Source organism: Dermacentor silvarum, chromosome 1 (genome assembly GCF_013339745.2).
Source record: "Dermacentor silvarum isolate Dsil-2018 chromosome 1, BIME_Dsil_1.4, whole genome shotgun sequence".
NCBI lineage: Eukaryota > Metazoa > Arthropoda > Arachnida > Ixodida > Ixodidae > Dermacentor > Dermacentor silvarum.
The window spans coordinates 193,990,056-194,016,954 of NC_051154.1; the positions used below are offsets into that span (position 1 = coordinate 193,990,056).

At 45.8% G+C, this 26,899-nt stretch overlaps 1 protein-coding gene across 5 annotated transcripts in view; it reads right to left on the bottom strand.

Annotated features, from left to right (window-relative positions):
* The window catches only part of LOC119436591 (neuropathy target esterase sws-like), a 198,537-nt gene that overhangs the window by 158,144 nt on the left and 13,494 nt on the right, over window positions 1-26,899 (bottom strand). For 4 of the 5 annotated variants that reach the window (XM_049658827.1, XM_049658826.1, XM_049658824.1 and 1 more), the window contains exons 7-11: window positions 20,893-20,973; window positions 20,747-20,808; window positions 12,870-13,017; window positions 9,159-9,318; window positions 4,440-4,540 (exon numbers count right to left, since the gene is read on the bottom strand). In XM_049658827.1, the coding sequence (XP_049514784.1) occupies window positions 4,440-4,540; window positions 9,159-9,318; window positions 12,870-13,017; window positions 20,747-20,808; window positions 20,893-20,973 (552 nt within the window). Of the gene's footprint in view, window positions 1-4,439; window positions 4,541-9,158; window positions 9,319-12,869; window positions 13,018-20,740; window positions 20,809-20,892; window positions 20,974-26,899 lie in introns of all 5 variants that reach the window. The other variant, XM_049658821.1, reaches the window with a different exon arrangement.

Consider the following 26,899-nt stretch of genomic DNA (forward strand, 5'->3'; position numbering starts at 1 on the left):
CCAAAAAATACTGCATCACAAGAATCAATGAAGCAATGACCAATGTTTCTGGCTTTTTACGTAATCTGCAATTTGTGCCCTAGAAAACAAAGAATCTTTAATAGTACATTCGAGTGGTTCCTACCGTGCTCCAACTCAGTCAGCAGTGATGTGGAGCCCTCTCGAGATTGGTGTCAGAAAAAGTCTGCCCCAGCCAAACGTGCTAGCTCCTACCAGAACAATCGGAGTAGCCAGATGATCGGGTTTCTGTCGGATCTTGGTGGCACACCTCCAAGGTGTGATCAATGCATTCAGTGTCCCCTAATCTCTGCCGGGACAAATGCTGCCACTAAAGGGGTCACTATGAGGGTCACTATAGGGATCAGGCCCAAGCATGCTGACTAGTCAACTTCGAAATATTTGGCAAAAGGTAATTTTATGAACGAAATAACGAACGTTTGGGCCCAAAGAAATGCATGGGTGCGGGACGTTCAGTTGAGATCAAATTAATTGAAAAATCAAATTAACCACAGTCACATTAAGGGCAGTCTACTGTACAGTAGAACCTCAGTAATACGAATCTCGCGGGGTCGCGTGAAATATTCGTGTCACCTGAAATTCGTATCATCAAAACATACACAAAGTCAAGCAAAATTTATTTATTTTTACCAGAAAACATTCCTAATAGTGGAACCCCGTTGATACCTTCCCCACTGCTGCGTTTTCCCAGCTGCTAAGTCGCGTTTTCGCGGTCCCGACCTAAATCCTACATTGATTTCCATGTACAGTAGAACCCCGCTGCCATGCTCCCAGGTGCTGCGTTTTTGTCGCCGGGGCTTCCGTGAACGAAGAGGCAGACTGTACTTGAACATGCTTTATTGCATGGTGACAACTTAAAAGCGGCAGGATGACAGCCAAGGAATACAAGGACAAAATGCACACCCAGCCTTGCAGCCAGCGATTATATACACATAGTGGGCGAGGGTGATGTGATCGCGATATGGGCCGCGTGGCAACAAGGGAACGCTATCACACAAGTATACGTGTACAGATATGCGACAGTTTTCCCGGCTGTTACGTCGTTTTTGCCCGGTCCCAGAACAGCTCCCATAGAACCCAATGCTGTTGCGTCACAACTGTGGGACCATTCTCGCATCATACGTTGCAAACTGCCACCCCGCACCAGCCCGAGCAAGCGTTTTGAGTTTTCATGTCGTTTGGCTTGGCGACTTGACGATGGCATTGGCCGCCCAAAGTGCCGGGGGACGACACTCCTATGACGTATTTTCGGTTTCCGCCAGCAAAAGTTTGGCCCTTGAGATCCGTATTGCTATATAAAGATGGTGTCTATGATGCATTGTGGTCCTAAAATTGGTTTTGGCTCATAGATGTTCCGTATAAAGTCCAAGGGCGATAACGCCGTCACCGCGCGTTGTATGCTGTATGTGTGAGTGAAAGCGTGCAAGGGTAGCCGACTACCACGTCTAGATCTCGCGTGCGCCTTCTTCCAATGCACTCGAGGCACCGGCGAGGCAGCGAGGGGGGAGGGATAGTGGGCGACGTTGTACTCTGGCATGTGCGGCGGCGCATGGTCGCACGGGCCGTATCTTGAAAGCGATCTGCGTTGGGGGCAGTGTCTAGGCAGCGTAGGTGCGTCGGCGGCTCGTAGCTTTGTGCGTGCTGTGTGTTCTCGGTGCCCAGTTTACGTTGAAGCGATAGACAACAGCACGAAGGTCACTTCGCTCGCTTCTGCAGCGGCACTTCCTCACGCCAGCGTATGACAGCGCGTGTCCGCCTCATAGAGTGTGATGTGTTCATGTTTGCCTGTGAGTGCTGACACCATGCTTGTTAATATAGTTAATGTGCGAATGTTTGCAAGTTTATACGGACGATAAAACCACTATCCTTACTTTGTATAGCTGTCTACTAATTTGCTGACACAATCGATGCTTCGGCTTTCGGGCGAAACTACGACTTTTTTTCACACGCAAGAATTAAAATAATATTGTGTGCAGTTTAACACTACTACCATTTCTCAATTTTTCCTGTTTCTCGGCTCTTGCGTATTAGCGGGGTTCTACTGTATTAAGTTCCCTTTGACACATCGCCAATCTGTAATTTTCCTGCATCTTACGCTGCGTTTGAATGTGGCAGTCATCTAAATTTAGCGGTGCAGCCAGCTTGTACGTTGCAACAAGCGACCGACACATTGCCGATACGGCGCGGCCGCTGCATCATATGGCCGTATCTTGGAAGCGATCTGTGATGTGTGCAAAGTGCGAGCCCGCACGGGCCTCATCTTCAAAACGATCTGAGATGTTGACAAAGTTTGCCTAGTGCCAGATAGCTAAGTATGCGCTGTGCTTCCGACATTTAGTTCGTGTTGAAGCGAGAGACAGCAGATGCTGCCGTGCTTCCTTACACCAGCGTTGTCATCGAGCGAGATGGGTTTGTGTTTACCTGTGCGCGCGTGACACCGTGCTTGTTAATTTAGTTCGTATGCCTATGCTTACAAGTTTATACGGCCGATAAAACTACTATCCTTACTTCATACAGCCGTCTACTAATTTGCTATCGCAATCGTTGCTTTGCTGTTCAGGCGAAAATGCGATTTTTTTCTTTTTTTTTTTTTAGCGGTCCCTCGAAAAACTTATCAATGGGGTTCTACTAGCCGTGCATATTTTCTTCTTGCCCAAATCATCAACGATCGCCTTCTGGAAGGCGTAAAAGTGCACGCACATGATCTCGCGAATGTTTTCGCACGCCACTGAACACCTCAGCACATCGAGTGCAGGGATCGTTTTGGCCGTTGTGGCTGCTGCCGTCCTCGCTGGCTGGTCAAAGCATCAGCTAGGCTGTGATGTGGTGCGGTCCGCTCGACGTGGGGACCAATGTGAGATTGCGCAGCCATGTGACGTAGCTGGTTGCTTGACGACTATGGATCCCGCCCAGATCCTGCTGTGCCGGCTTGTCTGTGCCGGTCGCTCAACTGGTTCGGCTGCCGTCGCTCTTAATCATGCGTTCGTATGACCCACAGCGGCGCGGCAACGTGCTCGTAACAGCCGATAATCTTCGTATTAAGACCAATGTATTTCGGCCAGGGAATGCTACGAATTCATATCACACCGAAATTCATACCAGCCGTGATTGTATCACCGGGGTTTTACTGTATAGTGTTGTGACTATAGTGTAACTATAGAGCAGGCCTAATGAAGTTTGCGATTCATACGGCCCTCCTATTGGCTTAGCACGCCAGCATGCTGAAAAACTATGGCAACAGGTGCACCGATGCTGCTGGCGGAGTGCTTGCCTGCTAGGCCTGCTTCGAAAAGTTTGTTGAGAACACTGTGATCATAAGGCACCATTCATTCGACACTTGTTTTACAAAGTTCGAAACTGGACTCGTGTTCGGAAAGCAAAGCAATCAAAATCTGATCATACGGTGAGAAAGAGGAGCTGCTTATTGCAAGCCGGTGATCAGCAGATCGTGCCAGACAGTAAACGTCGTCAACAATAATGCAATCTCGTATTTGTAGTTTAGCGACACCAATGCAAAGCCCTGTGCCATCGAGCCATGCACTATGTGATGATGGAGACATCGTGTGGGTGTATTTTTTCTTAGAAGAATGTAAGACGATGTGCCTGCTCTTGTGCCCACGCCTCTTTGTGCAGCTGCGGGTTCATGCGGTCAGACCCCATTTGGAGATGAGGCACATCTAATGTCCCAATCAGCGGAGACAGCGCGTTCGTAGCTCTTAGAAATGCGAACGACATGGGACAGTGTAAGCTGCTTACACTGTCAGTGTAACAGTGTAAGTGGGACAGTGTAAGTGGCTTACACTTTGCGTTGAACCCAACGTGGGTCCCGGACGCATGTCCTGGCCCAGTGAGTGCGGGTGCGGCTTTTTGCCCTTGAAAATTAACATTTTAACGTTTGAGCAGGGTATTTTACGTTTGAGCAGGGTATTTGTACATTTTTTTAAAAAACAAAAAGTGATAGAGTAGCCCCCTTGCAAATTTAGAATTTTCTCTTTATAATGATTTCCAGTGAGAGTGCCAAATTTCAGCACTCTGTCAAGAAAAAAAAAAGTTCGCTCTGATCCACTACTTCCTCCCTTCAGTAGGCAGCAGAAAGTGCAGCAGTAAGCAGCTTACTAAAATGAAGTATACCAACTAGCCCAGCTAAATGTTCTTCTATGTGCAATAGTGTAGTGGTTAGCTCGTCCAGCTCACAACTGCACACTGCCACAAGGGCATAAGTTCAATTCCTAGTTGTGGTGTTGGGCAAAGATTTGTTGTAGTTTTTTCACCATATAGTGAGGGTGATGCACAGGATGGCTTGATGACAACAACTGCATAAGGGCAAGAAAAGACGGATGGACAGACACAGCAGATCCAGTTTTGTGCTTCTAATTGCTGTCGCAGTAAAATAAAGTCACATAATGGCAGCAGGAGCCCACCGTTTTGAATGTAGCTGCACCAGCAGGATCTTCAGTGACAAACTTTTCAGACTCGGTAGCCTCATCTGAAGGGTGGAATGACCCTGTTTCAGGAGCGCTTCCTGAAAAACATAGACCAGAACAATTAATTAATGATCAGGAATTGCAGCATGGGCAAATAGGACCTTTCAATTAGTCAGCGAGTTTTCTCTTCACAGAAAGATTTTTCACAGAACGATAATTCTTGTGTAAATAAGATTTTGTGTACACATGATTGTGTATATGTAGTACAGACGTGAGCAGCCTTGTCTAGAACGCAGAAACGGCGGCTTCCGAGGCTCTCCGGAGCCAGCCAGCGACATCTAACGGTAGTTGCTGGGCCCAAACGTGCCCAGCACCTACCGTTAGACGTGCGCAGCAACTACCGTTAGACGTCGGACCCAGCAGCTAGCGTTAGACGTCGATGGCTGGCTCCGGAGAGCCCCGGAAGCCGCCGTTCCCGCGTTCTAGACAAGGCTGCTCGAGTCTGTATATGATTTCCTGAACCAAAAGTAAAACCTCTAGAAGGACCCACCAGACTGTAAATAAACAATTTTTAAAATTCAGGACATTCACAGTGATTAATGGAGTCTTAACAAGAGAACCCCAAGAAAGCAAGCAACTGCATTTTCATTGAAGATTTAAAACTACATAACACTGTTATGTTCAAAGATGGATTCAGACCATTTCAAGCAAAAATGGCACTGAAAGAGAAAGCTTGTTTAATAGGTACTAATAGGTAATAGGTACTGCAGGGCCCTTTTAATTTCAGCTTCTCCAACATAGCTGTGCATGTCTATTACTAAAAAGCAGTGTGTCATTTAAAAATTCAGAGATTATATAGTCACAAGCCAAGAGACACTCACAAGTGACACGTTACAGTAAAATTTTTTTTTATTTCTGCAAAGTTAATACAAATTGTGTGCAAACACTGTATAGTCACTTAGCCAAAAGCTAGTAGTGGGGCCATTTTGTTCCAGAGTTGTTCATTGAACTCAGTCTAATTCAATTTTTTCCGTCTAATAATTTGACCGTCTGATCAGCCGGAACACGTCTGACCCCAATGGTGACAGTAATCGTAACCTCAATGGCTGCAGTGTCTGTATTCATGACGCTAGATAGATGACAGCAAATGCGTCAAACACAGATCACATCATCTACTAAAAACACCTATTTTCAGCCTGCTCTAGAAAATATTAACAAAAACAGATGCTCACAATGAACGATTATGCTATTTACCTAGTTATAATGCACACCTTTTTTCCCAAAAAATACTGGTCTTAAAACTGCCTGCACGATGCAATCCGTCATGAAACCCAAACTTGTAAGAGAGTCAGCCTAGCAAGTGTCATTGCCACTGCCATCACAAGATGGCGACAAAACATGTTCCAACATAGCATGATGATGATGCACTGCTTTCAGTCTTTGATTATGAAAGCTTGTTTCAAAGATAAGTTAATTTACATGCTAAGCTAGTGGCAACAAGCCACCATCGCAAATTTTTCACGTTCCAGAGAAATGCGTGTGTCACAGGATCAACTCGCAAAGTTTTAATCTAGGTGTAGGCCATCATGCCATTTGCAATTATTGCAGAGCTGTTTGATAAATGCAGAATATCAAACGCAGAACAGACTGTACAGAGGACGACATGTGGTGGCCAATAGACAGCGATAAAGACTGTCTGAAAGTGATGACGATACATTAAGTGTAAATAAATTTCCATTCTGTGAAGGAAAAGTTAGGTGTTTTCATCTTTTTCCAATTGCCAGAATCTGAGGCATGGTACAGTATTGACCACTTATAACGTAACCGCTTATAGTGCAGGACCGGATATAGTGCGGTCTTTTCAGACTCCCGCTTATTTTCCCATAGCACTCCATGTATACACGTATTGCTTATAGTGCAGTTGCGGGAAACGAAATACCAGTTACAGTGCGACTGCCTGGGAGTACGGAAGTCAGCAGAGATGGCGAACGCTCCCCTCAAACGGGCGCCCGAAGGAATGCTCGAGGTAGAAAGACAAAGTGGAGGAGAAGGGTACGTGGTGCGAACGAACAGCCAGTGAGGCTGAAACCAGAATCTTGAGTGCGAGTCGTGAAATATCACGGCGCGCATAGCGAGCGAGGGCCACGAAACTGCCAATGTCGGCCAACTCTCGCTTCACAATAATGGCAGTAAACGAAACTTCAGGGAGCAGGCAGCGCCAGCACGGCATGGCGAAGGGCTGCACGCGGAGACCGTGGAATGTGAGGGAGCAGGGTGGCAGGGAAGCGGATTTCGCCTCGGCAACTTCTGCATCTTCTGCTTGGGAACAATACAAACAATGCTTGACCAGTTTCTGCTCTGCAATATGCAATGCCAAAAATAAATATTTCCACACCGATTTGCCTTCACTTTTGCAAAATAATCCAAAGAAATTCTGGTGCTTCATATCCTCTGACCAAGGCACAAACCAGTTATCATTACTGGATGATAACAACCTTCCTCTCTCAGATTCCGAGTGCTCGTCTACATTTAATACGTTTTTCTCATCTGTATTCACTCGGGAAGATCATTCCGACGTGCCATATGTCCCGGAGCACCACTACCAGTATATACAGCCCATTGAAATCATGGTGGATGGTATCGCATGTCAAATTAGGCAGCTTAAGGCATCTTCATCAGCCGGTATCGATGATATTAACTCCAAAATGCTAAAAAATACCGTTTTTATATCCAGCACAATATTATACCACATCTTTCGACAGTCACTGTCATCTGGACAACTGCCAGACGACTGGAAAATTGCTAAAATATTATCAATTTTTAAATCCGGAAATAAGAATTTACCTGAAAACTACCGTCCGATATCACTTACATGCAACAAATTCTTCTTTCCAAACCAGCACGGATTCAGGAAGGGCATGTCATGCGAAACGCAGCTACTGGAATTGACCACTGACCTTCATTCGAACATGAACATTGGCCTACAGACCGATTCCATCTTTCTTGATTTTGCCAAAGCTTTCGATCGTGTCGCCCATTGCCAAATTATCTGCCCTTCGATTAGATTCTCTCACTTTATCATGGCTTCGGAATTTCCTTTCACTTCGCAAGCAGTTCACGATTGTTAATAATACTTCCTCTCACTCTTCCTACGTCTTTTCGGGTGTTCCACAGGGCAGCGTTCTAGGCCCGCTTCTTTTCCTGATCTATATAAATGACCTGCCAAATAACATATCATCAAGTATTAGAATCTTTGCTGACGACTGCATGTTATACAGAGCAATAAACAGTCCCGACGACCATCTGATCCTTCAAGACGATCTCAACACTATCTCTATCTGGTGTAGCACCTGGCTCATGACCCTAAATACTAACAAATGTAAAATTATGTCTTTCGGACGTAAGCGTGACATTTCCCTTTTTTCCTACCATATACAGGGAGACAAGCTTTCGCGGGCATCATGTTATAAATATCTTGGCGTTTACCTTACACCAGTCCTCTCCTGGTTTGAGCACATCACTGCTGTGTGCGCGAAAGCCTCAAAAACTTTAAGGTATTTACGACGCAACCTCCATCATTTCCCCTCAAATGTTCGCAAATTATCGTATCTAACTTTCGTCCGCCCACAACTTGAGTATGCCTCATCTGTTTGGTCCCCTTCCGCTCATTATCAAATTAACATGCTTGAAGCAGTTCAGAACAGAGCCGCCCGTTACATTTCAAGGAACTATGACAATCATTCAAGTGTGACTCAACTTAAACTTGATCATTCCCTTAAACCATTGGCCATTCGCCGTCTCTCCTATGCCTGTTTCACAAGTACGTCCACAGCAATAAAATAGCCTCGTTACACCTTGAACGCCCCCTTTTCACGTCACGCAGGCTACATAATCACCTCAGCTTCACGCGCATCTTTGGCAATACGAACGCTTTTAACACATCCACACTTTCACAAGCCATCCGCATGTGGAATGATCTTCCCGATGATATCGCCTCTGATAATAACCTTAACACATTTCGCCAAGAGCTTGAGGTACATATTTTTTTGTTAAATAGTGCTGTAACATGGTCTCGTCGTTTAAGTTCTTTTGTTTATTTTGCTATGTGTTGCGTTCTTGTTTGTTTTTTGTTTTCTTCTTCACTTGCACTCAAAGGCTCTTTTAGTGCTTATTTTGGAAACGTATTCTGTTGTGCTGCATTTTTTTTTCTTCACTTGCGTTGGAGACTTGTTTTGCATTTTGCAATTTACTCTGTTGCATTGCGTTTTGATGTTCACTTGCATTGTAACCCTGTTCCATACTAGTTTGCTTGTGCTTTCATTGTATTAAGTAAACCCCCCTTACTCAATGCCCTTTGGGCCTGTAAGGTATGTTTAAATAAATAAATAAATAAATAGAAAACACATAGTGGCCTCCAATTGAAAAAATTATTTAAAACAGAAAGGAAGTGGTCGTGAGCAGAATTGCCTCAAGCGTCCTAGTGAAGCTTCACTTTCTTTATTAAATAAATGGTGGTCCCACAGCAAGGCATAGGTGCAAAGCTGAAGTGACCAATAAGCTGATGAACAAAAACAATGTTTTTACTTGCCCCATTTCTCCTGGCTTTACTCACTGCATAAAAAATTTTCTGCATAACCTTGCTCAGCTAATCATGTAGTTTTTGTCATGAAACAACAAGAAGTGGTGCATGGCTAGTGTCAACTGCAAACTACTCACCTTGGCCATATTCCTCAGGCACCACCAGCTCCCCTAGTACACCTGTGGAAAGTGGTGCAATGGGTATGGAAGAATCCTTGGCATGGCTCAGCTTACGGCTGGGGGTTCGACATGGACTTGATTTGGGTGAGAATGCAGGCGGCCGTCTGCCTCCACTTGACTGTTGACAGAGGGAAAAAAGCTATACAATATCACCTACCATGCCAGGGCAAAGGAGCAATCTATATAATCAATAAAGATACACAATTGAATAGAAAGTTTTAGCTTGTCCACAAACAAATGACCCTCTACAGAATACCGGCACCTAGATAGCACTAGCAATGCTGGTAGCGACATTTTGTGATCAGTTTTACAAGCTCAGTGTGCTAGAATCATATACCATAAAATTTTTTTAATTGCTGTGGGTTAGTGATTATTTCGCTGCTGTCACTTTAAATCACTAGCTTATTAGTAGCAGATTGTGGTCGGTTACTACAATAATAGCTCTGTGTCCTTTGTGGTCAAACTCGACACCACAAGTTGGTGCTACCAGGAGTGCCAGCATTGCTACTGCCATCCTAGTCTCTGGTAACCTGGTATTCCATGTACAGTAATACGTTTATAAAACAAGCTTAACCTCTCCAATGAGCACATGCTAAAAATACACAATAAAAATGTACAATTTATGCACTCTGCAAACAAAAGAAATATACAGTAGTAAAGAAGCAATAAGAAGTGCTAGGATGAAAGGTATAAAACTGAAGCTATCAACACTTTTATTCAGCAATCAGTGAAGCCTTTATGCTAATTTCATGTTTACCACTTTAAACTTGCATGATTCAGGAATCATTCAAGCGATAGGATAGAATGGCAGCACCTACAAAGTGTATTAGTGGACTCGTAGTGAATCTCATTGCTTTCTAGAAAACTACCTGCTCAATGATCACTGATGACGTGTACATCCAAGCATTTTACACAACCCAGCCCCTCCCAACTACCAAAAAACATGCAACAATGCAGGCAACCTGCAACACCCTATCACTTTTGAAAAAGGTTGTTCTTGCTTTCTGGGTGCCTACACTGTATAATGCCTAGAAAGCTCTAATTTCTGATGCTACAAGTATGCCAATGTATGAATGTGGACAGGCTACATGTACAGTAGAACCCCGTTGATACAATTTTTTGGGAAGACTACAGGAAGAGAATGTATGATGCAGGAAAACATGACATTCAATAATGCTTGCAGCAGCACTACTGATGAGATAAAAAGCTGCTCTCACAGAAAACCTAATTTGAACTTGAACAGCAAGTTAACATACAATTGAAAATCTACTCTGTAAAGCTCATTATCACTGCCTGCTGGTTACTAAACAAACACTTCTTTTCAGTGGTCTTTGCCATGAATCAAGCCACACGAAGCTTGTAATTTTCATCTGGCACTTCAGATGAATTTTCAGTAATACAGTATAGACCACTTATAACGTAACGCTTATAGTGCAGGACCGGATATAGTACGGTCTTTTCAGACTCCCGTTAATTTTCCCATAGCACTCCATGTATACGCATACCGCTTACAGCGCACCCGCGTGAGACGAAATACCGGTTATAATGCGGCTTCCGCGGGAAAATCTCGTCGACAAGGGCGGCAGCGAGCACGCTTCTCAACAAGATGCGTGCTCCTGGCCGGCGTATGCATTCTTCAATGCAATCAAACTCTCGTTAATTCGGACTTATTTGGCCTCACATCAGTTAATTCGGACTACCTTCGGGGCTTGGTAAGCAAGGAGCGCTGCAAATGTGCGACGCAAAAGAGCAAGAACGGCGCTAGCGTCCAACCGAAACGAAGCGGCGGAGTCCGCATCGCCACAGCCATCAGTTGAAATCGTACGTGAATCACAGCAACACCGGAACGCTTCGAGCCTCTTTGCGTCTTTAAAGCCTGTATTCTTGCGTTTGCCGCCACGCATAACATTGCGTTGGCCGTGGGCTTTCGTAACTGCGTAGTCGTCATCCACGATCGCGTCGATAGCGGCCGCGGTTTTCTCAGCAGCGGTTGCAGCAAACAGTAGTTTCGTTTTTACTCGGTACGTGCATTGGCCGCGTGCCTAAAAACTGCGTAGTCGCCATCGATGATCGCATAGATAGCGACCGCGGTTTCGACTGCAGTTGTTGCAGCGAATGGTAGTTCATTCGTCCAGCCTCGGCACGTTTGTCGGGCGCGTGCCTTCGTCACCGCAATGTCGCCATTCATAATTGCATCGATAGCGGTCACGGTTTTTTTCACAGCGGTAGCGGCAAACAGTTGTTTCGTTTTGACTCGGTGCCAAGCTGTCGAACTTGAAGAGCACCGGCTACATCGCGATTACGTTTTCGCCAGCTCATTGGCGAAAACGTAATCGCGATGTGCGCGCGATAGTACAAAGCGTGTCTACATGCTTGGTCTACATGTTTTGCATACGTGCAGGGCTTGAAAATCGTTATTTTGGTTACAGTGCGGTACCACTTATAGTGCAGATATTCGTGACTCCGGCGACTTACGTTATAAGCAGTCTACACTGTAGGTCTGTTCAATTTGCTCACGAGGTGTGGCACCCTGCCATTCATTTCAGCGTTGCAGCAATGGTACCCTCTGAACCATGTTGTTCGTTTCAAAAGGCGCAGGGTTGGTTCACAATTTTTCTGCGACCTCCTGATTGACAGTGCCGACTCTGGGCAGACATGGAGGTGTGAGCAGCAGTGCAACAGACGACGCAGGACGCAGGCAAAGTGCTTATAAAACCCAGCTTACGCATGTCTGCTGTGTCTATGCAACACGGGATGTGTTTACACTTCAGAAGCAGACTATAGCTGTGGTTTAGGTCCTCTCAAACCGACACAGAGTGAGCATTTTAGCTAGACAAAACCTAAGGCTTGCATAGTGTCTGCACCTCGGCATTTGTTTCAAGTGTTGCATCGTACTTGCACAGCTGAAGTTCAGCTGCACAATTTCTGAACTTCACGTGCCCCATCATAAACTGGTTTACAGTGGTGCAGGCAAATCAAACGGATCTCATAACAACCTCTTTTCAAGCACTCGTAGCCCTTTTTCACTTTCTGCACAGCCTTGCATTTGAAACAAACAGGTAAGGTATCGAAGGACACCAGACGGCTTCCTCGAGTGTGGGTGTGGGGTAACTCTTGTACCTTTGCCCACTCCTCATTGGCGACCAGTGATGACCTGAACATGGTGATAGCGATCCTTCTGTGTTGCAAAGTGTCAATTTTCAGCGGTGACATGCAGGGGTCAGAGTTAACAACATGACCCAATGGAAACTAAATAAAATCAGTGCATCAGACTGTAAGAGCTAGGAAAATGGAACAAGCAGGATCATTATCAATGAAGTTTCACTGTAACTGGCACTAGCCTCCCATTAAAAAAAAGATCCCTGTATTGACTATTTCACTATAGGTGGAGACAAAAACCACAAAGTATAAGCAAACTGTCTGCGACATGTCAAGTAGTGCTCAAACACAAATTAAATTAGAAATAAATTAAATTAAGTAAAATTAAATTAAAATTAAAATAAATAAAGTAAATTTTAAATTGTGTTCAGGGATTAAAAAATAAAGAGAGAGAGAGAGAGAAATATAAGCAGTTGTATGAAATAATGGCATTTCATTTCTAGCTTACTGCAGAAAAACAAAAAATTAAGCCAGCAAGCTTCACTTTGGGGCTTTTACCCTCTGACATACCGAGCGCATTAGTTGCGTGGTGAGGCCAAGATAGTTGTGAAGAGCTGTGACGGTGACACGATGCAGACGAATCATGACTATCTGACAGAGGCGGATCATGGAGTCTGGGTACTTCGTAAGCAGGATGCGGAAGCTGTCATACCTAAGCCTGCAGAAAAGACCACAAACATGACGAGGCTCCACCATCATCTCTGTAGAAAACCACCTAATTACAATGACCAGTTTTCATTTAATTTTCACTCTTGCATGCACAGCAAAATCCCTAATGAATCATTCATTTCATGCCAAACACACTAGCCGAAAGCACTAACCTCTCCGATTTCCTCTTTAAGAATTGTGGGCATTTAGCAGGTCCAAAAATATGCACTCCCAAAATATTTTCATTAAAAAAAAATTTTTTTTACACGCCTTAGTGCTATTTGAACTGCACCCTAAAAGGGCCCCTCACCAGGTCTGGCCATTTTGAACTGACAAGTGCAATGCGTACAATGCGCACTAACGATCGTGCCTGCAAAGTATTACAGTGGTACGCACTGAGAAAAGAGCTGAAATTTCAAACCAAACGCCCTGTGCCCTTCTTGCGAGCGCCGTGTTCACAGCCGGAGAGTTGATGTCAATCGTGCAAGTGCGCCTACGTGGTTCGCCCTGCTGCGACGTCTCTCACAGTGGCATGTGACTGAGAATTATTCAAGGCAACAGCAGTTATTTATTTCATCTGTTGCTTCAAAACACAAATTAATGTTTAAAGAAATAATAAAACCTACAAACCGAATGTCTGAGTGTTTTTGTTTTACTTCGTACCATAGGAAGAGAGACGTACTTCCATTTCATCTGCTTGTTCCCATGTCGTGCAGTCGTGCGCGCAGAGAGCGATACTATGTTATGTTTTTTTCTACCGTGTTCCAGCGCGCGATCGTGCTCTGTGATCCACTTGCGTCTGCCTCCGTATTCGAGTAGCACTGATTTATACCAATAGTTAGGTGTTCTCATGCACAGAGCGCAAAATTGTGCGCTGCGTGAAACGAGACAAATGCAACAGCTCGCGCAAGAGCGCCAGCGGAAAAGCGCCACATGGCAAAAAAGCAAGAGAGAGAGAGAGAGAAAAAAAAAAAAAAAAGGCGGAGCCTGTGACGTATGCGTCCCACGATCCTCCAGCTTTGGTATGGGAGAACCCAGGGAAAGAACCGAGGGAAAGGCTAGAAGGGGGCAAGTGGAGGGAGTGTCTATGTTGGCGGTGACTCTGGCCTCCTGAAACCATGGGTTCACGGCACTAAAGTATTTCTATCTCTGCTCTTAGTGAACCAATTTGAAATGTTATTACGGTAGAATGCTCCCTAGAGAGCACATAACTTGCAGCATATAACCAAAATTTTCTATGTGGCCTGGTGAGGGGCATTTTAAAGCAAGAAAATGATGTATAAGAAAGCCAGTTTCACCCAACGGGCAAAGCCTTCATTGTGGCAGAAAATTATTAGACAGCTATACGAAGTAGGTTAGTCGTTTTAACAGCTGTATAAACTTCTTTAAACATTCAGTTATTGATTAAATTAACAAGCACATTGTCATGCGCACAGGCAAACACAACCACATCTCACTTGATGACTGTAGACACTCGCTGTAAGAACGCTGGCGTTATGAAGAGCGGCAGCAGCGGCGAGCGAATTTCCCTTCGTGCTGCCTCTCACTTCAACACACGCGAATTAGGTGCATGAGAATACAGCGCAGATTGCCTTTAAGATAGAACATACGTGGTCACAGCTAGAGTAGAAGAGGAGATGCGCCACTAACCTGCCCCTTGCATGCCTCCCCTCCCCTTAGAGCGCGCACATCTCCCGCCTTCCTCCCTTGCAAGCTCTAGAAGACACTACAGCATCATGCCATACTTCTTGGCTCACCCTCTCAAGCTTTCACTCGCACCTACACCTTACAGCACGCGGCCAGGACATTATCGGACTTGAACTTTATGCAGAACATCACGGCATCGCCGAAGCCGAAAATTTGCCTGGAGTGTCTATATAAATGTAAAAATTGCAAAAAAATTAAGCTTGATTCAGAAAAAGTAGAAACTTGGTTGCATCAAGAGGAGACCTGGGTCTTAGACCCAGGTCTTCTAAATCTAAGAAATTTGAATAAATGGAAATCTAACACAGGTATCACACTGCGCACTTCAGATCACGATTGAGCCCAATCCGGATTGAATTTCTCTGTCGCGAGAAGCTCCCTTGCGCAAGCTGCAGGAGGCAGCCAAAATAAATGTGGTGCCTACTAAGGAGAGTGCATAGTAAAACCAATCTTTCTAAGTTAATGCAACAAAATTTCCACTTTCTATGAAGTATGATTCATTTTTTGAAAACTTTTTCCAATACATCATGTGTTGCTTTAAAGGGTAGAATTCAAATGACACTCAGGCAAACAAAAATTTTTTTTTTGGACAATACAGTTTGGGAATGCATTTCCTTGGACCTACTAAATGCCAAAAATTTTAGAGAGGCTCAAGTTTCCGGCTGGCGCGTTTGGCGTAAAATGGCCCTTTGTAAAAAATTTGGCAATTGTCTGGTGTCACATACAGGGACAATGAGCACAACAAATTGTATAAGCTTATGAAAATGGAAGATGCCGGAAAGAACTTGGGTATGAGGTTAGCTAGTACAAGGGCAAGGAGCAAGATGCTTCTGCAAAAATCACTTCCCAGTTTATCCGGTTTTCCCTTAAGTCCCTGGCCTTTAAGAAATGAACAAAATTATTGCACTGCCATGGCAAAACAATCTTCTGGAATTATACTTATCATGTTCTCTTAGTCTGTCCCAGTTTGTCTGTCACCACCCATATTTCTCTGCACCTAGTACTTTACTCATTACCTTTACTTTTCAATTCTCTTTTTAACCTACTTCTTGCCTTTACGTTTAGGCTAAATGAGCACTATGCTAGTGCCAAAAGATTGCAGAAGCTTCTGCTGACTTTCAGGCACATGCAGAGTAGAACACACAAATGTTCTGAAGGCTTCTATCATGTACACAATCATACTTTTTATCATTTGGCAAAGCAAACTTATTAGGTACAGCACACCACCTACATGTGGCACGTACCTAACCATATGGTAGCATCATAAATTCAGAAAGGGGCAGTGTGGTGGAACTTGACAGCAAGATTTTCCCTGCCTACACAACTGGACAAAAGGTACACACTGCTCAGACAGCTGTACCATGCAAAGAAAGTAAGAGGTAGAAAACAATAGCAGCAAAATGAGTTGCACATGTTTCACTCCATACATTACTGCAATGTGGAATCTGAAACAAAGCTCTAATACCTTGCAGCTTTAGCTAATACAGTAGAACCTCGTTCATACGTTTTCAAAAAATATGTTCAAAATAAACGTACGATCCGGGAAAACGTACGATCCGAATCCAGTAAAAATTGAAGCTGACAAGCCCATATTGAGGTGCAAAGGCAGAAAACATTTATTTCTTGCAAAACATAGTTACAGTCGAATCTCGTTAATTTGAACTGACGCTGTGGTCCCATCAAAGCTATGTGTATTCCAATGGGCGAGAACGCTCGGTAATTCGAACGCGAAAGCATTTGCAACGGTTACTTCGAACATAACCGCGCACCGACAATGCTCTCAGCAGCACGCCAAATCACGTGGAGGCGCCTCCGACTGGCAATGCTCAGACACCGCCATAAAGCAAAAGCTTAGGAGAGACCCCTCAACGCTGCGCGGAGAAATAAAAAAAGAAAGGAAAAAATACCGCGGTGAAAATTTCCTCTCTGAAATGGCAAGGTCGCCGTTTCAGCGTCGCGCCGGAACACGCGTACACGCGCCAACGTCTCGGCCAACGCAGCGGCTGCGGCGCAGAGGCAAGCAGTGCGGAGGCCCAGTCCAGCCAACGAAAATACCCACGCCGGCCAATGCTCGCTTCAACTAGCCACCGTACTTTAACGGCAGAAAACGAAACTTCGGGGAGCGGGCTAAGCTGGCGCTGGGCCGGTGGGCGCGCACCGAGACAGTCGAAGGTGAGGGAGCTACGAGGGAGTTGAGAGGGAGGGCGAGGGGAGCCACGAAGCACGGGGTTGCCGAGGCCAAATGTGCTTCCCTGCCGCCCTCCTCCCTCACCTTCGACGTGGTCTCCGCGCGCGCGTCGCCGGGCCGGAGCGGCCCGCTCCCTGAAGTTTCGTTCACTGCCGTTATCGGAATGCGAGAGAGAGATTGTGGTTGTGAAGAGGAAGAGGCGTTATCAGGATGCGAGTGTTGGCCGGTGTGGGCAGTTCCGTGCTCCTACACCCCCTCTCCCCTACGATGCTGCGCCGTGCTCCCTGATGGGCTGCAGAATTAAGCGTCTCTTCCTGACTCATAATAAACACCAGAAGTAGTAGTAGTTCCATGGCCCTCGCTCACTATGTACTTGCGCGCCGCGATATTTCACGACTCGCACCGTTCGTACGTAGTGCTATGGTGCACAAATACGTCAAAAATAAGTCCTTCTTTTAATTCGAACAAATTTTCGGGCCCCTTCGAGTTCGAATTATCGAGATTCGACTGTATTTTCTGCTGGTGCGTCACACCCTTGGACAGGAACAACTCCTTTTGCGCACATTGCAGACCCTTGTCCGCATTTTCGTTGTCTTTCATGCGAAAGAAGCTTTGTAAGGCTCCCAGGCCAGCAAGGGCTTCGGCGAAGGTAGCCGGTGGGCGCAAGCCTGCGTTCTCGCCATCGTCTTAAGGCGCCTCTTCCGCCACCACCTCCACTACGATCTTGGCGAGCCGTAGCGCTGTGCGCGCGGTGTCCGCCTGTTTTCGCTGCTTAGTAGATCGCGTTGGAGCGAGGTAGTGCAAAAGTCAATTCGCTCGCCGCTGCTGCCGCGCTTCGTCACTTCGGGCGAACGAGCAATGCAGAGAAGTCGCAAAGGGGGGGGATTGAGCACTGCAGAGAAGCCGCGCGGCGGCTGTCTGCCACTTAGCACTTCACAAGCACATAAGAGCGGCCTTTTTGCACACCTGAATGATAATTTTTCGCTGCAGAACGTATCATACGACGGCAGTTTGCCGCAATGCTGAACGTTGCTGCCGAATAATCGTATTTTCCGGGAACGTATTAACCGGAATGTATTAACACAGTCCTCTAGGGGGTTATGTTTATTTTTCGCGATTGCGAACGTAGGAGCCGGGAAATCGTATTAAGCGGGAACGTATCAGCGAGGTTCTATTGTACTATATGCACTGTGTAGGCCCCTTGCTCAAGGGCAAAACGCCCTGCTAAAAGCAAACTAGTCGAACCCACTTATAGCGATCCCAGATATAACAATCTATCAGTTATAACGACCACATTTTAGTGGATTTATGATTTTCTGACCCCCCCCTAAGGAAACTGCTTCCAGATATAACGAATGCTTCGAACCCGGTCACGATGAAGAGAGGGTGCAAACAAAGTGCTAAAAGCGTGGCCAAACTGGGCGCTTGGCAGCACGCTCCCCGCTCTAGACCAACCACGATGATATAGCTTTCGAGATGAGCGAGCGCCTCGCGCGGACTTCGGAAGCCGCGAAGAAGGTCACCGTTTTCAAAGCACGCATGCGCGATATTGGATACCACGACAGCGTCACACTCGTGTTTGCGCAATTGTCCGTGTGGCAGCATATGTGCATTACGCCTGTTTCAACGATTTAAAAAGATTATCTATGTCCTTCCACCATGGGAATAACAGCCACTGAAGCATTCCTGTCATAGTGGCCCTACGCAGCCTGAGGCGGCGAGAATGCTGCACCACACGCTGCCGCCACGTAATGTTGCAAATGGTCGGCGGTTACTACGCCGTTATCAGGAGATCACGGTTTGGCGGCGCTTCGTTTGCACGTTGCCGAACGGCTCGCAGTGACGTTTTACCTTTTGAACATAGTACAGTGGAATCTCGATGATACGATCACGGCTAATACGAATTTCCGGATGATACGAATTTTTCTGTGGTCCCGGCCAAGTCCCATTACTTTGCAATGCGCTAGAGTACAGTTGTTACGAATCGATTTTCGACCCGCGTCGGTTGATACGAATAAACGCCGCCCCACCGACAGCCGAGAAAGTGAACAGCACGCAGTCACGGGCTTTCTCCCTTTCTCTTTTGGTGCGGAGGCGCGGACGCGGCGCCGGACAGCGCGGAGGCCGCGACTGGGCGCGAAGAATTTGAAGCGGTGGCGCTTTTCTTGCTTTCGTGCTTTTCTTCCTTTTCGGCGGCCGCCCATCGGACGGAGTGGCTGCTGTGCTTCGGGCCGCGTTCTTTGTGTTTGCGCCATTTTGCCTAGTCGCTGCGAGCTATGTCTACCAAGATACGATCTCGGCTAATTCGCGCGGCCGTACACCGAGGCGCGGGAGCCTCCATTGGCGCGTCTTCCGTCGACTGTGTTATCGATGCCGATGGCACAGGGCGATTGTCGGTTTCGCTGCCGGAGTCATACGGTGCAAGATAGCGCGGCACGTAATCCACGGTGCGAGGTAGCGCAGCACATTAAGTCGGTGCTCCTCCGCTTCTCCCGCTAATCGCCGTATTTTTCTTGCCGTAGGAGGCTTGCGCTTCCGTATTCCGAAGGCGTGCTTCGTCTAAATTTTTTTCTCCAACGAGCGACGATCCATCACTAACCTGGGAGCTCTCAGTAATCCGAATTCTGCGTGTCAAATGAAGACGCCAGCGTGGTTTACGAAGCAGACAACTGCGGTTGCCATCTTGCCCCTGCCACAGCAGCAACCAATGGAGAGACGCCTTTCAGCACGGCAGCCAATCGGAGGCCGCTTTCATCGGAGGGTCCGTGTGGCTACCTATCGCAGACCCGTGCTTCTTTGAGTTTGTGTGTTTGTTACAAGATGGCGACGACGGACGAATTGAGAAGCGGAACGGCGAAACTGAGCTTTCGAACGATACTAAGATGGCGGCGCTCGGTGGCGGGAAATACGAGATATGCCTCCGTGAATTGCGGTGATTTTGCGTGATTTAAAGCTGTTTTCTCGCCCTACGCACTGACGAATAAATCTTTTTCGGCCACTTCTAGCGTGTTTTCAGCCAAACCATTTTGATACAGCATAGATTAGGCGTTGCAGACACCGAAACGTGTGGTTTTCAAAAATAAATTTTTCTCGCGATTTTCGCGATCTCATGCTCTCATCCCCCCATACTTTAGCTAGTTTTAATTGTATTTCGATGATACGAATTTCGGCTAATACGAATATTTTTCGTGACCCCGTGAGATTCGTATCGTCGAGATTCCACTGTATTTTGTTTTGCCCGAAGTGACATAGATAACGTAATTTTACGGATCTTATGTGGCTGACGCACAGTAATGCGGCAGTAGTTTTCGAAGTTTGCGCTTCTGGACAACTAGAATGCTTCAATCTCATGTGTAGAATACAGTCATGTCCCGCTTGTAGTAAAATATATCACAAGCTCTCGAATAAGAAATGGAGGCTGAGCTTGCAGTTTCGAAATGGCAGGTGATCGGAACCAGGCGCCGTTTTGAAAGAGCTACACAATGCCACATTTCGTTGTTTAGATGGGCGTTTCTAACAGAAGATTGCAGCTAGGTGCTTGAACGCACCGGGAACAGAAATGACACTAAAAATCTGGTTTTGGACAAAACTGCTGTCGAATTGTAACTGCTGACGCCACCTTGAGCACGGTTAATTTTTTAGCGTTTTTAAGGGCGCGTTCATATATAACGAACAACTAATACAACGACTACTTTCCACGGAACTAACGAGTTCGTTATAAACAGGTTCGACTGTATATGCTCAGACTGCAAAGTATATGGGCTTCTTCATGGTCTCTGCATTCTCAAAAATTTTGTGGGCAGGTATACTGTAAAAGTTACACAAGATATAAAGGCAACACACTTGCCTCAAGACCGAGGAGTCTTCAAGGGCACGAGCTGCAACCGTCTTAAATGTGGATGGGACACCCTGTGATGTCAATAGACAGAAAATCATTGTCAGCCATAATATCCACTACTTTTACCTGCCAAATGTGAAACCCTCGAGACTTACAGTTAGCACAACAAGTGCACTCAGCAGACTTGCAATATTCTCACCAGCTGTCACCTCTTTGAATGTAAGCTCGGTACCATCCTACAGACAAAAAATTGTGTACATTAAGCTTTCCTGAAAATGAAAACTCAATAAAATGATAGAAGTCAAAATGGCTAAAATGTTTATTCAATAGGAAGCATGCAAAGCAAGTCAACCAGCATTTTGTTTAGTTCAGCAAAAGAAACAATGAAGAAAGTAAAATAAAAGAGTAACAACTTGTTAATTCCTCCTGGGACCACGAGAAAAATGTCAAATTATCAGCTTATCAAATTACTAAATACCCAAGCAAACCCACCAAGAAAACATTTGTACAGAGCTCATATCAGCTAATAACAAGTGAATGCATGGCCAACAGTAATACTTGTGCCACCTGCAGATAACCATTAGTTCCAGAGGCAGGAGCAGGATCACATGTCATAGAAGTCTGGTGCTCGTGTTTAGACCACATCCACCCTAGTATGAAAATGAACAGCTGCTTTTGCTGGTGATAGCTCAATCCTGAGAGGTGGAAACGAAGGCCTTGTTTTATGACATGGAGGATGGCATGTTTTTTTATAAGGAGCATAGTAAACAAAAATGCAAACTAAATGTGAACTATACGAAGTGGCTACAGGCCTCCCACACTCAAGATCAACAAATCACCACTTAAGGCAAAAAAATCAACCACAGCACAGCTAATAAAAAACGCATATTACAGTTCACGCCTGTTACAACAGATCCGCATACAACATACTTTCGGATATACAGACCATTCTTCTCGTTTAGTTCAGTCTGCCTGTATTATTCATGGAAGAAATTTTGCTTTTAACAGACCCAGCTATAACAACAGCCAAATCAACAGCTACAACTATCCAATTTTCAAGCAAATTTTGTCAAAATGGTGTAATATACCAAGCTTTACAGTAGCAATGCATGCGTGCGATGGTGCACAGTATGCAACTAGTAATTCCGACCAATTGTGGAATGTTCAACATACCTCTGAAGCTAATTAATTAGCGACGTTCCGTTGTTCTGAATACCTAAGGTTCTCAGTTTAATAGTGGACCTGTGTTTTGCGGCAATCCTTTATTTATTGCATAGCAAGTTTTGTTTTCCAGTTTTCCTCCAAAAGAGAAGGGCGATCCAAACTTTATGGCAGGTGGTTTATTATCTGGTAGTTATTATCTTAGCAGGTGGTATATCTGTGCAACAGACGAAAGGACCGCGCGCATCACGTGACTCGATCACCGTTCTGCACATAGCCAGCGTTGACAGTAAAGATCAGACACCGCCCACGCCATTTCATTGTCAGGTTCAGCGTTATTTGTCACCTATCAAAAGCTGTTAACTCTGGAGGGTCACAGCAAGTTCACACGACGTTCGCTGAAATTCTGCTACTGCATCAACCAGGGTGAAACGCTCGCTTCGGCGGCATTAAGCACAAGGGACTCAGCGGTGCATGTGACCTGTAGCACCGTGCAGTTCTCCCCATCGAATGTATCCAATACTCAAAAAATCAAGTATTAGATATTCGATTCGTGAATCGAATTATTTGAACGTCGACTTTGATTTGATTCGATTTGGTGACATTCGAGTATTCATACACCACTAATTATTTATTAATGCAATTAGAATTTGGATATGTCGTGCACTTTCCGGGATGTTTTGTCTCTAACCGTTTTCCCACCAGTTTGGGTTACTGGGTAGTCCATGATCTAAGAGCAGAGCATCAGGCTGCTGTGCGGAGGCAACAGTGTTCAAAATTAACTGTTGGACTAACTTGAGTCCCCGAGTATATGACACTACGTATATGCTGCTCTTCAATGAACCTCTTTGATGCCAACTCTGGACACTGGGTATGTGCCACTCGGTAAGTGCTGCTCTTTAATGAGGAAAAAAATCCTTTAGAATTTCTACGGTGCTGGGCAGAACCGAACCCACGTCATACGTATTCAGACATGTGCCACGCGCTAACTTCGCAGCAAAACTACTAATGGTACAGCATGATAATAATGAATTCTTGTTTTTTTACAGGGTATTGAACATAACCTCCATCTTCTGCATATTATTCTGCCACCCTACTCTTACACTTTCTCTGCTAAGGTCCTTAATCATTAGTTGCAATTCATTCTCAGCATTGCTGAACAGGAAAATGTCAACTGCAAGCCGTAGGTTGCTGAGATATTCACTGTTGACAGTCACTCCTAATCCTCCCCAGTCTAATAGCTTGTATACAGTCAACAATCGATTTTTCGGACATGCCTGATAATTTGGACACCTTAGCGGCACGACCACGTACGTACCCCATAGAGCCAATGTATAAGAACCTCTGAAATTTCGGATGCTGAAACCCTTCACCGTCCGATTTTTCGGACTTTCTGCAGTGGCCGCAGGCCCGAAACGGCAACTGAAGCTACCACCTCTGCCATTTTGATTATCTTGCAGCCTCAAGCCAGCGCTCTTGCATGCCAATCTGCTGGAAGCCACAGTAGTTGTTACGTGCTGTCGTTAGCCCTAGCTGCTTCATCGTTCACTATCAAGCTTTCTGGTGCCGACTCCACTTCGTGATCCTCGCTGATGCGTCGAAGCGCACAAACACGGCAACGGTCTAAAACGTTGCATAATGCCAATTCCCGAGAGCTAGGATCGCTGCAATATAACTGTTATAAAGTCAAGCATATGCAACGTATTGTGGTGAAGCATACAATGAGTGCAAAGGGGCCAATGTCACAGGACATAAAATGTGTTCCTTAATGGAACCCTGAAATGATTTTGTACAAACATACTAGTCATTTGGGTAGGTCGTTCTGACCATTGACACATTTAAGCACTCCGCGTAAGTCGTGTAACTTATTATAAGGTTTTAAAAATGTGCATCACTACCCATCGCAGCGGCGCCGCCCCCCTGAGATTTCAGCCACCCCCTCCCAATTCACGTAGTTAGCCCGTCAGTTGGCCGAGAAATTCGATTGGCTGCCCAGGTCACGCCATCGATAATTTTTGCAACTATATGGTAAACAAATGTTCTTCTTAATAGTTGGAATATTGGTTAACTTGTTTTTATTTTAAAAAATTTCTTAATTCAGAGCCCTTTCCCTATTGTGAAGATGGAAGCCAGTGAAGCTGCGAGTATGGTGGGTCTGCTATAGTGAATATTGCTATAGTGAATTGATATATTATTATTGACTATATTGAGCGTCTTCGGCATGTTCGTCAAAGAGCAAGGCCACCAGCATCTTGCTTTTGCCCGGCGCGACGGCCAAGTAGTGCGTTTGCTGCGCCAAGTCCGCCCCATCGTCATAAACGAGCATATGAGCCACAGCGTACATAGCCACGGCACACTGCACGGCATCGTCAGGATCCTGGAAGATGTGGTTAAACGAACATCCGTCCCACAGTGAATCCAAAGGGCAACTGCTGATAAAAGCGCTAGCGCAATCTCTACGTCACGAGACAAAGGGACACAACGATTGGTGGGACGTTCCTCCGCTGAGTATCGAGACACTTGTGAAAGAGGCATCGGTGGTGCCGAGGGGTATAAGAATGGATCATCCATCATCCGGTTTGACACCTGTGCTAAGGCACAACTGGTGGGAAACCTCCCCGCATATGGAGCCAAAGCAGATGCTGATAGTTCCTTTCTACACGCGGACACGATCCTGGGGAACCTAGCCCTTTACAACTTCGCTGTAAAAAAAAAAAAAAAAAAAGAATAGCCGACAAACCATCCCTACAGTACTCGAGCACTTCCGGCCCACCGCAAGTGTTGTCTGGCTCTGTTACAACGTTCTCCGTGTTGACACAAACTGCACGATCAGTGTTGGTCTCGAGCTTTCTTTTCGCGAGCACCATGAATCGCTCGTTGGGTTGTGGACTGCAAATCTAGTGATGGGAATACATGTCAAGCTGCAACACTGTGTCCCTCTGCAAGGCAACATGCGAGCAAAGCAGCTGCAGCGCATCAGGCTGTCGGTATCTAATCGGCGACAGCATCGACGCATTTGCGGTATTCGGGTAAACACAAGTGCAAGAAGAATGGGCATTTTACCGGTTGAGCGGAGGCGCAAATATGAACGCCCTGCACGGTGCAGCCACCTGGTGGTACAGAGATCAACCAGACAAACATAGAGCTAATATAGCAGCAATTAAGTGTACTCTAGTTTGCTTCTGGTGTAAATTTTCGGCAGAAGCGTTATCGTGAACATGTCTAATGTTTTACACTAGCTCTGCGTCATCAGGTGGCAGCACCGTGCAGGATGCTCGCGTTTACGCTAAAGCCCCTTCGTTACAGTGGTAGTTGTTCGAGTTAGACAATCGAAAGTAGATAACACGACGTCACATAACGACGCAGAGCCAGTGAAGGCGGAGCTTAGCCCCAGTCACTAGACGAACGAGTTGAGGAGAAAAGGTATGGCTAGGCAGGAGGGTAATTTGTATCGCTCTTAATATGAGACGCTTCACTTAAATTGTGGAGCTAATGCTTTACTGTAACTGTACCCTATGCGTCTACAAAATTTGTCCAAACCGTTTCAGGGACCCTTTAAGTATACATGCGCACACCTGTCGTCTCTTGTCACAGTACAAGCACCGAGATGCCTTATAATTGTACTGGCAGGCCTTTAAAGCTATTTTTGATGTAGCTGTGGTGATTTAAGCACTTTTGAGGCACGCATTCAGTTTTTCGGACTGCCCAATTTTTTGTACATTTTAACGCAATAGTGTAAAAGTTTCAATAGCGCAATGTTGCAGAAAATCCGGCGTCGGTGTCGACGCCAGCATCAGCGGCTGAGAAAATCATCCGGAGCCACCCCGACCACGCAGGCCCTGCGTTGCGCAGGGTTGTCAGTGAACTAATTGAATTTCTCAAAGTAAAATCCGTCAGAAAAATCATAAAGTACGACTTAACCACAACCTACAGACATGACAGCATCTGATTGTAATTTCAATGTACGAGAAAACAATTCTGTTACGAGGAAATTCAAACACAAACCTCTTTTCCAGCATTTCTACCATAAAAAAGCGGCGCGCCTGGGTAGGTTACTTCCAAAGGCACCATCCAGATGGTGCTCGCCTCCTAGGCAGGTTAGAGTTACTGTATATGCTACCAAAGGTAGCAGAATTATGCGTCTGATTTATGAACGCCGATCGTGCCTCCATTGGCCGAACGCCATCACGTGGGTTCCAAGCAACCGTGCACTGAGGAGAAGCTGATGCTCCAGCCAGTTTCTTGTATTTCCCGACGACGCCGCTGCAGCGAACTGAATTGATGCAAGTTAACGCTAGCCAAGTTCAAAGCGAATCTGGTCAATCTTCGCGTTCGCTGATACGTGCGTGTCAGCTGCGGAACAACACAACGTGCGCAGCAGATCTCACAGGTGTTCAATCGTAGTTCCATCGAAATTCCACCGTAATCAGACAAAAACAGCTAATATTGCAGTAACCAAGTGATTTCTACTTCGCTGCTGGTGTAAATTTTTGGCAGTGGCGTAGTCGTGTGGCTGCCGAAAACTTACGCCAGCAGCAAAGTAAAATACACTTGGTTACTGCCGTATTAGCTGTTTTTGTCTGTTTGCGCTCTGCACCACCAGATGGCAGCACCATACAGGCCGCTCACGTTTATGGTTCCGCCAACAGGCCCCAACGCTCGGTCCGCCTGCGTTTACCCGATAACCGGACAAGCTAAACCTCTCTAATTGACCGGGTGCTCTGTTCATAACTGCACCAATTGCTCGGAAAGCGGAAAGTTCCGAGAAGGTGCACAGGTAAACGCACAAATCCAAAAAACAACTAATATTATTCGCGCTCCATCTCACGCCGCGCGTTAAAAATCAGCAGTGCCTTTTTTCTTCTTGACTATTTTATCTAGTGAGCTGTTTCCATGCGCTTTGTTTGCGATTAGACGGAAAAGCGGTCCACACGCGATGGAAAAGCGCCCATGGTTGACCGACGACACGGTAGGCATGTCGCCTGCAAAAACGGAGTTCGG